The sequence below is a fragment of the Oryctolagus cuniculus genome, chromosome 18, assembly GCF_051225735.1.
Source record: "Oryctolagus cuniculus isolate XC-2025 breed Fujian yellow rabbit chromosome 18, ASM5122573v1, whole genome shotgun sequence".
NCBI classification, from domain to species: domain Eukaryota; kingdom Metazoa; phylum Chordata; class Mammalia; order Lagomorpha; family Leporidae; genus Oryctolagus; species Oryctolagus cuniculus.
The window spans coordinates 25,126,646-25,139,356 of record NC_142884.1 but is presented as its reverse complement, the minus strand read 5'-3'; the positions used below and the strand labels follow the sequence as shown (position 1 = coordinate 25,139,356).

Below are 12,711 nucleotides of genomic sequence, written 5' to 3'. Positions count from 1 at the left end.
CTGAGCAGTCCCTCTAGTGCTTAGCGTGACACCCAAGGGTGTCCAAGGGTGTCTGCAGCCCATGTCTGGTGCTGGGACAGGGCTTGGAGCAGCCATGGTGGCTGCGCCATCCCTAGGGCCCCTCCCAGCCTGACACCCACCCCCATGTCTAGAGCGCCTGCTGAAGATGCCCCGGGACCACCTCCGGGAGTTCCTGCAGGTGACCCTGAAGCAGGCCTGGTCTCTGAGCGAGGACGCGGTCATCAGGCAGCTGCGGGCCTCCATGCGTGAGCTGGGGAAGCTCCAGTGCCTCCTGCCTCCCGAAGGTGAGTCCAGCACACGGCCCCGTCCCATGCTCCCTTGGGGGAGTCAGTAGTGGGAGTGCCAGGCCCTGACATCCCCGCCCAGGGCCTCACCTCTTCCTGATCCTCCTTGTCCTCCCCGGGCTCAGCAGTTCTGCTTTCTGAAGCTCTGTCAGCATGGCCTGGCGGGGCCTCGGGCAGCTTCCCAGAATCCTCCTGTGGGTGCCGGCTCTCCCCCCACCACTCTGGGGCCGGGCCGTGGAGCTGTCCTCAGGACATTTGTGGCTCTGGCTCCTCGGCTGACCCCCACTCTGGAGTGGATTGGAGGCCCCGCCTTGAGCTACCCTGCCCAGGTCTGGAGCAGGTGCCCTGGCTCAGTGCCCCCAGGAGCCTGGAGCACAACTGGACCCCCACTCCAGCAAGATGAGAAGTGGCCCTGCCTGCCCAGGGGGCCCCTCCCCAACTGACCCCACACAGGCTCCTGGCCCGATGACCACAGCTGTCTGCACACAGGACCCTCCTAGGACAGGGGTGGGCGGGGCTCCCACCTGCATGTGGGCAGGGCTAGAGGGAGGTGGGGCTGTGGGAGACCCTGTGCAGTGATGTAAAGGCTACCGGCACTGGATCCCCTTCAGCCATCTGAGAACCCCTGGAAGGCCCAGGTGCCCTGAGCCCAGTTGTGGGGGCCGAGTGCACTCCTGCGAGCAGGGCTGGGCACAGAGGCAGGGCTGGGGGCCCCACGGCAGAAAACAAGAGTGTGGGCTCTGCAGCCCTAGCCTCGGGCCAACAGAAGGCAGCGGGACCCGGAGCATCGCTGGCTTCTGGGCTCTAGTGGGGAGGGGTCCCCGTGCTCATCCCCTGCTGCTGCTGCCATCATGGACCTGAGCGCCTGGGTCCCCATGCAGAGCAGAGATGGGCTTGTCCCAGCTCTAGGGGCTCTAAGTGGGGGCCCAGGTGCAGGCTGTCCAGGCACTGGGGAGGCCCCACTGTGCCTCCAGGTGCTGCCTCCTTGGGTGCTCCTGGGACAGTAGCGGTGACAGCCCAGTCTCACCAGGAAAGAGACAGTGGCCCAGGGGCAGAGGACACAGGGCACCCCTGCCACCTCTTTAGAAACTGCATTCCCTGTCCCCAAGGGCCTGAACCAGACTCTATGTCTGCCCCACAGCCCCAGCTCTCACCCCCATCATCTTAGGCTCAGTTCCTTTCCAGCCATGTAGGAGGGACTCAGATGCGGGAAATTCAGCCAATGCACTGTTAGGGCGCAGCAGGTCAGGTGGGGGAGGTGACGGGGTCCTGAGTTGGTGCTTTAGTCCCCAGAGATTAGAGTGAGGCAAGGAGTTCAGGGCCATCTACCCTGTGGGGCTGTGCAGGAGGAGCCGGTGGTGTCCCAGGGCTCCCCTTGCCCGGGCTGCACACACCCTCCCGTCTGGGGCCAGCAGCCTGGAAGAGTCCTCAGCGTCACACGTGGTGATGGGGACCCCAGGATGAGGTCGGGGCAGGCACCCTGCAGGCCAGACGGGGGCTGTGGAGAAGCAAACCGCGTCTCTTCTTCTTCCAGCCAAGGCCATCGAACAGTGCAGCAGGCCCCTGGGGCAGGCACGCGTCCCCCAGATGCACGTTCCTGCCCCCACTGCTCCGAAGGCCAAAATCACCATTCAGGACACAGTGGCAGTGTGGGAGCAGACCAGGGGTCCCGCTACTCGTGCAGTGATGATCCGTCCTCCAGAAAGCTTTGGCCTCCGCATCGCCGAGAGGGAAGGCATGGAGGAGGAGGAGAGCTGGGAAGGCAGCCCAGAGCCCCTCGGCCTGGGCTCCCCTGTGGGGACCGCAGAGTCTCCAGGTTCTGCCAGCCCCACGGAGTCTCCAAAGTGCTCGAGGTGGGGAGGCCTGTGCCAGTGCGCCAGTCTCCCTAACCTGAGCGGGCCAGAGCACAGGGAGGATGACTCCTCCGACGCTGGCAGCCGGGAGGGCCTGTGGATGTGGGCTCCTCCACGGGCCTCAGAGCCCCCGGAACCAGGGCCCATGCAGGCTGTCCCCGCCTGGGGGCCACGGCTGAAGACTCCCCACTACTGGCATGGCAGCCCCACGCACTCTGGGGAGAGTCACGGGCTGGAGCCGGCCAGAGCCAGCCCTGGGCTGGGACACCAGACCCACGTGCCCTCCCTGGCCAGAGGCCTCCTTACCTCTTCCTTGGGGCACCTGGATGATGGGTGCCTCCTAGAAGAGAGGCCGAGTCCAGCATCTGTCCTGCCCAGGCTGGGCAGCAGCCTTCCGTGTGTCTTCACGGCATCCTATGCACTTGGTTGAGCCCCCACCGCCCAGGCTCTTCCTGGGGCCAGGACACCCTGACACTGGAAGACAACAGCCGTGCCAGGAGCCACTGTACTCTCCTCCCTGCCCCCTCCCCCACCGCCACCCTCAGGTGGTGCTGAGCCTGTATTAAATTGTTCCATGGAAAGGAGTTTGCTCCAGTTTGTGATCCCGGCGCCCAGCGGCAGCAAGCTTCCCCGTGTTCCTGGGGAGATGGGTGGTTCCACAGCCCCCAGCCCCAGGCAGAGACCCACTCAGGACCCTGCAGGCAATGCCTGAGATTCAGCTGTGCCCTGTGGGGACTGGGCCAGGGTGGGAGAGCAGCAGCCGTGAGTGCCCGTGACCTCTGGGACAGATCGGCACAATAGGAACAGCCGTGGTTGGAGGGCCTGTGTCACCTCTGTGCTCTCCCCTAGACCTGGGCGGCCATGGCTGCAGCATCTCTGGCTTGACCCCACATGGCTCTCCCACGTGGGAGAGGATGTGCACTGTGGGCTGGGAGGCGACCAGTGGCCAGCAGTGCGTCTACTGCCCAACTGACCAGGTGTCGGTAGCGTAGGCAGGAGGCACATTTGATAGAATCGCATGGATTCTCGGTGGAGGTGAGAGGGACTTGCTCTCGGCTGTGCCTGTGTGTGAGCACCACGGGAGCAGAGCCCTTGGCCCTGGGACTCAGAGAGGTTCTCCAGGAAGGGCTGCCGCAGCGTGCTGGAGGGGCCTGGTCTGTGTGCTGAGCTCATGTGCTGTGGGCGGGAAGGGCCCTAGCACGCAGGTCACCTTGCTCTCCCACAAGCACCACTGTCAGAGGTGATCTCTGTGGCCGTGTAGCCACAGCTCTCAGCCGGGCACGCGGGCCACGGCTCACCTGAAATGTAGGGGCGGCTCCAGAGCCCTGTAAGGACAGAGGTGAATTCGCAGACTCAGCATTTCCCAGCTCCTGCTCGGCTCCTGTCTCCCAGGACACAGATGAGGCCCCGCGATGGCTCTAGAGGTTGACCTGAGGGACTCGAAGTCCTGCCGGACTCCCAGGTGCCGTGAGCAGTGCTGCTGAGCTGGCCTCTGCCTGGACCCCCAGCCACCCCTAACAGAGGACTCAGACCTGGGGGTTTAGGGGGCACAGGAAGCCAGAGCAGGTTTAGGGAGACCTCAACTAAAATCCGGAATGGGGAACCCCTGATGCTTCGGGAAGAGGCTTTCTCAGAAACCCTTCAGGGACATTGGAGGGCATTTAGCTGAAGTTGGAGGGGAGTCCTGGCCACTCTGTGTGGCAATAGCAAAATACCTGAAGCCGCGTTGCTTAGAAAATGAAAGAAGTTCACTTTGCCTGTGGCTTGACCAGCCCGAGAGCGTGGCACGGCACCAGCTTCTGGTGAGGGTCTCATGGCAGACAGCATCCCCCAGCAGGAGCCCGAGTGAGATGGGGCTGGAGGAGGACTGGGCCCTGTCCCTGATGACAACCCCAGGGCAGGCAACGTGGGGAAGACACCACTGGGCACGTGCATCCCCTCCTGGACCACCCGGGGTCCATCCCCTGCCTCGGCCCCTGAGTCCAGCTTCTTCCACATGTGCACTGTTGCAGTTGATTTCTCAACAATGTTGCAGTGGAGTCGTTTCTGAGAGGAGGAGCCTGGTGGCGGCTAGAGGCATGGAGTCACCACACAGACGCCGGGAGTCGGTGAAAGCGGGCTTGAGGCTAATCCTCCGCCTAGCGCCACCAGCACATTGGGTTCTAGTCCCGGTCGGGGCGCCAGATTCTGTCCCGGTTGCCCCTCTTCCAGGCCAGCTCTCTGCTATGGCCCGGGAGTGCAGTGGAGGATGGCCCAAGTGCTTGGGCCCTGCACCCCATGGGAGACCAGGATAAGCACCTGGCTCCTGCCTTCGGATCAGCGCAGTGTGCCAGCTGTAGCCTGCCAGCCGTGACGGCCATTTGAGGGTGAACCAACAGCAAGGGAAGACCTTTCTCTCTGTTTCTCTCTCTCACTGTCCACTCTGCCTGTAAAAAAAAAAAAAAAAAAAGTAATGAAAGATGCATTTTACGAAAAAGTCATATGTGTTCAAAATTTTTGCACTGAAATAAGCTTACTGTTTTTTTTTAAGATTTATTTATTTATTTGAAAGTCAGAATTACACACAGGAGAGGGAGAGAGAGAGAGAGAGAGAGAGAGAGAGAGAGAGAGAGAGGTCTTCCATCTGCTGGTTCACTCCTCAACTGGCCCCAATAGCCACAGCTGTGCCGATCCAAAGGCAGGAACCAGGAGCTTCTTATTGGTCTCCCATGCAGGTGCAGGGGCCCAAGGACTTGGGCCATCTTCTACTGCCTTCCCAGGCCATAGCAGAGAGCTCGATGGGAAGTGGAGCAGCCGGGACTCAAGCTGGCTCCCATATGGAATGCCAGCACTGCAGGCGGAGGCTTTAACTCACTACACCACAGCCGCAGCACCGGCCCCAGCTTCCTGTGTTTAAAAAGGAACTATTGGGGCTGGCACAGCGGCCCAGTGGGCTAACGCCCTGGCTGAGGCACTGGCATCCCATATGGGCACCGGTTCTAGTCCCAGGTGCTCCTGTTTCGATCTAGCTCTTTGCACAGAAGAAGCTCCTGGCTCCTGGCTTTGGATCGGCACAGCTCCGGCCATTGTGGCCATCTTGGGAGTGAACCAGCGGATGGAAGACCTCTCTCTCTCTCTCTCTCTCTCTGTGGCCATCTTGGGAGTGAACCAGCGGATGGAAGACCTCTCTCTCTCTCTCTCTCTGCCTCTCCTGTCTCTGTTTAACTCTTACTTTCAATAAATAAATAAATAAATCTTTTTAAAAAGGAATTATTTATTTATTCAAAAGGTAGAGTGACAGTGAAAGAGATAGAGAGACAAATCCTTCATCTACCGGTTGATTCCCCAAAAGTCCTTGAGGTCCAGTTCTATGCCAAGCCAAGGTCAGGAACCAGAATTCCAACTGGGGCTCCCATGCGGGAGCAGCGGCCCACATATTGGGGCCGTCTTCCACTGCTTTCCAGGGCTGTTAGCAGCCTCTCCAGCGCCCGAGCCCGAATCTTCTTCAAGCGGTGGCCGCTTGACCCCTCGGGTGCCCTCCTCCACCCCCAGACCTCATGTTTCCTTTTCCCTGGACCCCAAAGGGCCATCTGGGGCTCCCGAGCCTGGAACCAGGCCTCCAACAGCCCCTCCTGTCCTCCGGGGCCTGGTGGCGGCTGGGGAGAAGCAGAGGAAACCCTGACTCTGCAGGTGGAGCACAGGCGGGGACAGGCACTGCTAGGCTGCAAGTGTGCAGAGACAGAAGGGGCCAGCGGACTGGGGTCTGCGTGTTCCTGGAGGCCCCCGGTGCCACTGCCGCCTTGCCAGGCCTTCCGTGTAGCCCCTGCCTGTCCCAGCCTCGCCTGCACCCCCCACAGAGAACCTCCCCCTCATTCCTCATCAAGGGAGGGATTTTTAGGAGAGCTTCTCAGGCACCCAGGTGCAGGAGAGGATCTGCCTTTAGCTGCCCAGATCCAGTGCCAGGCTGCAGCTCCTCCCCAGGAAGTGCCCTGTGCCTGCGTCCTGCAGGTGTCTCTTAGCCCTGGCCTCACCAGGTGTCCCGACTTCTCTTTGCAGAATAAAATCTTCTCAGATCCTCTTTGTTAAGGGAGCCCTCCCGGCCAGAAACCCAGGGCCACCCTGCACCTACGTGGTCAGCAGGTGCAGCTCCGCGCACTGGCGGCCTCTCATTGGAGGAGGCAACAATAAAAGCTCGCATTGCACAGAGTCTACTCAGTGCTGGACCAGACACCGGGCGTGGGTGTGGGAGGCGGGCGGTGCAGCGGGGCCGGCTGCCGTGACTGCCAGTGGCGGCTGGATCCAGGGCTGTCCGTGTTGTTCCTGCAGGGGTGCAGTGTGGGGCGGGGCGGGTGGGGGTGCGATCTCTGTCACCGTGGCCGAGATCCGCAGGACACACGCATCACAACCAGGCGTAGCCAGCCAGCCACCTTCAGAGCAGCAGTGAGTCCCAGCGTCACCGTGAGCACACTGCGGCTCAGAGCCGGGGCTCGTGCCCAACACTGCACAGCAGCAGCCACTCTGCTGCCCCGCCCTCTGCAGGGAGACCGGCTCGGCTGTGTTGCTGGCTCAGACTTCCAGTCTAGCTCCCTGCTGTACACTCTCTTGGTGTTGTGGGGGCAGCAGGTGGTGGCTCAAGTTCTGGGCTCTGTCACCCACATGGGAGACCCAGATGCGTTTTGGGCTCCTGCCTTTGGCCTGGCAGAGCCCTGGTTGAATCCAGGTGCCGGCATTCATCCCTGCTGGGAGACCTGACCACCTCTCATAGGCTCCTCCTCTCAGAGGTCCCACACCCCTTCATTGCCACACTGGGATCAGCTTCCAGGGCACACAAACCCCGCCCAAACTGTTACCCAAGGGGACACCTGGCTTTGTACCCCCTGAGCTCCCTCCCCAGAGTCCGGGAGCAATGGGAGACCCCTGCCTCTGCAGGTGCGAAAGGGAGCCCAAGGAACGGGGAGAGCTTGGGGGCAGGGACCCCTTGTCCCCCCACCTGTGGGACTCAGGCTGTGTCCTACTACACCCCATTCTACAGATTTGAAAACTCCGGGGCTTGTAGATCAGAGTTGCCCCCAGGCTGCAGTGAGCAAGGGGGCGTCACAGGGGCAAGATGAGTGTCCCTTAGCTGCTGCTCGGCCACCCCAGAACCCCTGGGGGCTTCTGACCACCAAAGAGACATCCCAACCTCGTGCATGTGCCCCCTCCGCTCGCAAAGCCTTCCTCCAACCTAGAGAACCTTTTAATAAGCTGAGGTTTAGACGCCCTCCGGATGCAGGGCTCAGAGGCAAATGCCCGGAGTCTGTGGCTCTCCATCCCTCCCCATGCGGAATTCCATCCAAGACCACAGAAGCCCCACTCACTTCCGTCCCAGCCTCGCTGAGTCCTGAAGCTAGGGTGGCCAGTCCCCTTGCCACCCCTCCCCCCAAGCAGGCGTCTCCCTCCTCAAACACAGGCACCCTCGGCCCTGCTTGGTGGCTGTCCCAGCACCTGGAGGCTGCTGAGCCATGGCTGGCTTCACCCCAAAAGCATCAGGGAGTTACTGCCCACATGACAGCGCCCACCCAGTGCAGACCCTGAGGCCAGTGCTGTAGCACAGGGGGTTAAGCCACAGCCTGTGACACCTGCATCCCCTGTGAGTGCCATTTAGACTCCGGCCGCTCCACTTCCGATCCAGCTCCCTGCTGATGAACCTGGGAAGGCAGTGGAAGATGGGCCAAGGGCCACCCACGTGGGAGACCTGGATGGAGTTCCAGGCTCCTGGCTGCAGCCTGGCCCAGCCCTGACTGTTGTGTCTATTTGGGGAGTGAACCAGTAGATGGAAGACTCTCTCTCTCGCTCCCTGTCTCTCTCTCTTCCTTTCAAATAAATCAATCTTAAAAAATAATAATAATAGGCCAGTGCTGCAGCTCACTAGGCTAATCCTCCGCCTTGCAACGCCGGCACACCAGGTTCTAGTCCCGGTTGGGGCGCCAGATTCTGTCCCGGTTGCCCCTCTTCCAGGCCAGCTCTCTGCTGTGGCCTGGGAGTGCAGTGGAGGATGGCCAAGTGCTTGGGCCCTGCACCCCATGGGAGACCAGGAGGGGGCACCTGGCTTCTAGCTTCAGATCGACGAAGCATGCTATCTGCAACGTGCCGGCTGTAGCGGCCACTTGGGGGGTGAACCAATGAAAGGAAGACCTTTCTCTCTGTCTCTCTCTCTGTCTCTGTCTCTCGCTCTCTCTCACTGTCTGACTCTGCCTGTCAAAAAAAATTTAAAAAAAATAATAAAAAAGCTCTGAGCCCCCCAGCCTCCTTGCCTTCTAGTTCTGAGAGGACTGTCACATGGTCACCTCAAGATCAAATCCCAAATACCCCGCGGGCTGCACAGGCCTGGGGTCTGGCTTCCTGGTGCGAACGCAGGCCTGCCCGGGACCCCGCCTGCTTGCTTCTCAGGAAGAGCCACAGCCAGCAGAGACTCCACGGAGGCAGCAGGTGGAGCACCGCTCTGTGCTTCCTCGAGCAGGAGCGCCTTACGAAGCTTAGCCCACGTGCACCAAAAGGAAACGCACTGAGTATATCTTTCTTTTTTTTAAATTTTATTTATTTGAGAGGTAGAGTTTCAGAGAGAGGGAGAAACACAAAGGTCTTCCATCTGCTGGTTCACTCCTCAAATGGCCGCAATGGCCGGAGCTGGGCTGATCTGAAGCCAGGAGCCAGGAGCTTCTTCCCGGTCTCCCACATGGGTACAAGGGCCCAAGCACTTGGGCCATCCTCCACTGCTTTCCCAAGCCATAGCGGAGAGCAGGATCGGAAGTGGAGCAGCCAGGGCCTGAACCAGTGCACATGTAAGATGTTGGTGACACAGGCAGAAGCTTAGTCCACAATGCCATAGCATCGGCCTCTTGAGTATATAATTTCTAAAAATATAAAGTGGGATGAGAAAATAATTCTAAAGGAAGGAGAAAGGGAGAAATAAGAGAATTGGAGGAGTCAGTTAAATACAAAACATGTTACGAGGTGTTAGAAAGAAATCAAGGCCGGCGCCGCGGCTCACTAGGCTAATCCTCCGCCTAGCGGCGCTGGCACACCGGGTTCTAGTCCCGGTCTGGACGTCAGATTCTGTCCCGGTTGCCCCTCTTCTAGGCCAGCTCTCTGCTGTGGCCCGGGAGTGCAGTGGAGGACGGCCCAAGTCCTTGGGCCCTGCACCCCATGGGAGACCAGGAGAAGCACCTGGCTCCTGGCTTCGGATCAGCGTGGTGTGCCGGCCGCAGCGCGCCAGCCGCAGTGGCCATTGGAGGGTGAACCAACGGCAAAGGAAGACCTTTCTCTCTGTCTCTCTCTCTCACTGTCCACTCTGCCTGTCAAAATAATAATAATAATAATAATAAATAAATCTTAAAAGAAAAAAAGGCAGACACCGTGTCCCTTCAGTTCCCAGGTGTCCTGCATCCCACAAGCCTCATCTGCATCTGCACAGGAGCTCAACAACGAGACCCTGAACCCAGACCTGCAGCCCCACTGCCGGCGTCTTGGCAAAAGAATGCGAACTCTCCGGGCCAGAAAGAACAAGGAAGCACACGGGATTGCCTAAGCTGGCTGCACCAATATGTACAAACATACGTCAAAAGTTCTAGGGAAAAATTGAGTTATATGTGTACACGTGGTGAGAATACCTGGAGGGGCAGGTTCTGTGGCCTAGTGGGTTTAAGCTGCTCAGGACACCCACCTCCACCTCCCACCCAGCTTCCTGCTAACACACAGCCTGGGAGGCCACCTGTGTGGGAGTCTTGGGTGGGGCTCCTGGCTCTTGGCTTCAGTCTGGCCTAGCCCCAGCTGTTGCAGTCATTTGGAAAGTGAACCAGGGACCCCGCTGTGGCGTAACAGGTAAAGTGGCTGCCTGCAGTGCTGGCATCCCATATGGGCACCAGTTCGAGACCCGGCTGCTCCACTTCCGATCCAGCTCTCTGCTATGGCCTGGGAAAGCTGTGGAAGATGGCCCAAGTTCTTGGGCCCCTGCACCTGCTCCTGGCTTCGTAGCTCTGGCCATTGCAGCCGTTTAGGGAAGTGAACCACCGGATGGAAGATCTCTCTCTCTCTCTGCTTCTCTGTAACTCTGCCTTTCAAATAAATAAATAAATCTCTCTAAAAAAAGGGGGGGGGGCGCGGAACCAGTGGGTGGAAGTCCGCTCTGTCTCGGTCAGGTTCACAGAAAGTGGAATTACGGCTCTGTGGCCTGCCCTGGTCCTGCCCTATCGCAGAGCACGCCTGGCTGCACAGTGTGTGTGCGCTCACGGGTGTCGGTTTTGTCAGCACTAGAGATGCCGGGCAGAGTGGAGAGGTGTCTGTTGAACTTGAATCAGAAGATGAGGTAAAACCGGCCCTGAAGAGACAGGGCGAGCACGGGGCACGGGTTCACTGAGGTGTCCCAGGCTCAGAGCCGAGGTGGACTGGGTGAGGCACCGCGGTCCAAACAGCGCCGACACCACTCATGATGCTTCCTGCGGCTTCGGGGACTCGCGTTCCATGCACAAAGGAAGAAATCGTTTTTCTCGCAGTCGGAAATGCTGCCAAACGGGATCACGATGCCTGTGGCTCCCCAGGGCGAGGTCAAGGGGAGGCCTGGCGCGGTTTGCCTCTCAGGAGCTGGCAGAGAAGGCGCTGGGGAAGCCCAGGGAGAGAGCAGGGCGCAGACGCACTGGGGTGCCCCAGCGCAGTCAGGCGGGAGCGAGGTCCCCGTCAGATCCTCCCGGAAGCTCAGGTCTGTTCAGCGGCCGGCCTGGCACGGCCCGGAGGGAAACTGGTGCCGTGCGGCTGCAGCTGTCGCTACGGCTTCACCACTCAGGAATGTACGACCACAGACACAGACAGTGGGGTCGCGGTGCAGAGTACCCCCGGCCACGGCGTCCACGCGAGAGGGCTGCCACACACAGCGACCGAGAACGACACCCACGACTCTGCACTTAACCCACCGAGAGTGCACACTGAGCCGGCCCGGATGGGAGAGGGACGGTGGAGCTGGCCGCCCACGAGGGCGCTGTGGCGGCAGTGTGCAGCACTGTGGTGCCAGCGGGCAGCACGCACACACAGAACCCTTCCTGAACCCACAGCCGAGGGCAGCCAGGGGAGGCAGGCCAGGCACCTGTGGCGGCGGGAGAGCTGGTCGCTGAGTGGCTGTCACGGCGCTGGTGACGGCGGTCAGAACAGCAGGGCGGGCATGACCAGTGTTGTAAAAGCATTCGCGTTATTTCAAATTTCCACAGGGCAGCCAGCGAGCCGGGGAGAGCAGTTACTGCCCTCGAGGAAGCTGGTGGGACCCTTCTGCACCAGGAGTTTGAAATCCGGATTGAAGAATGACCTCTTTAAAGTGTTGTCTCATGCAGACTTTTCTGAGTAAACTGAAATTATTTCCCGCCTTTCCCAAGTAACATGTAGAGGTCCCCCGCCACACCACGGCACACGCACGCCTTAGGGAGACTTTTCTGGGAAACTCAAAGTGCTGGATCTCCCAGTTCAGAGAGACATCTCTCGTGTTTGTTCATTCTAGTTTCTATTTTCATTTAAAATCTTAGGGTTTTTATTTTATTTTTTTAAAGATTTATTTATTTGAAAGGCAGAGTTATAGAGAGAGAGAAGGAGAGGCAGAGAAGGGAAGGTCTTCCATCTGCTGGTTCACTCCCCAATTGGCCACAACAGCCGGAACTGCGCCGACCTGAAGCCAGGAGCCAGGAGCTTCTTCCGGGTCTCCCACGTGGGTGCAGGGGCCCAAGGACTTGGGCCATCTTCTACTGCTTTCCCAGGCCACAGCAGAGAGCTGGATCGGAAGTGGAGCACCTGGGACTCGAACCAGCGCCCATAAGGGACGCCAGCATGGCAGGCGGCAGCTTAACCCACTATGCCACAGCGCCGGCCCCTGAAATCTTTTAGGTTAAGTCCAGCTTTCGAAAAGTCCGTTTTGAGAGTTGTGGCACGATGCTAATACTGTGGGGATTGGTGAGGCCTGACTTAGAACGTTCTTTGTACTGTGACTTCCTTTGGGGTGTACTTTGCTAAGTGAAACTTGCTCAGTTTTCTATTTGTCTTAAAATACTTTTCACAATAAAAAGTGGAATTAAAAGACAAGTTTTTGAAATCCATGCATATACCCGGTCTTCAAAAAGCTTGTGGAAGCCAGCGCCGTGGCTCAATAGGCTATCCTCCACCTTGCGGCGCCGGCACACCGGGTTCTAGTCCCGGTCGGGGCGCCGGATTCTGTCCCGGTTGCCCCTCTTCCAGGCCAGCTCTCTGCTATGGCCAGGGAGTGCAGTGGAGGATGGCCCAGGTGCTTGGGCCCTGCACCCCATGGGAGACCAGGAAAAGCACCTGGCTCCTGGCTCCTGCCATCGGATCAGCGCGGTGCGCCGGCTGCAGCGGTGGCCATTGGAGGGTGAACCAACGGCAAAGGAAGACCTTTCTCTCTCTGTCTCTCTCACTGTCCACTCTGCCTGTAAAAAAAAAAAAAAAAAAACATGTGCTATGAAAAACTACGTGATTTCAAATTTTTTTGCATCAAAATAAATGTCTTTTTACTTCGCCTTTTTCCCACAGGGTTTCTGAGGCGC

General features: G+C 59.2%; 1 protein-coding gene across 1 annotated transcript in view; it reads right to left on the bottom strand.

Moving 5' to 3' along the window:
- Window positions 1-2,743: 2,743 nt before the first annotated feature.
- WTIP (WT1 interacting protein) overlaps window positions 2,744-12,711 on the bottom strand; it is a 28,483-nt gene continuing 18,515 nt past the window's right edge. The window contains exon 8 of the mRNA XM_089319139.1: window positions 2,744-4,584. Coding sequence (XP_089175265.1) covers window positions 4,321-4,584 — 264 coding nt within the window. The 3' untranslated portion in view covers window positions 2,744-4,320. The remainder of the gene's footprint in view (window positions 4,585-12,711) is intronic.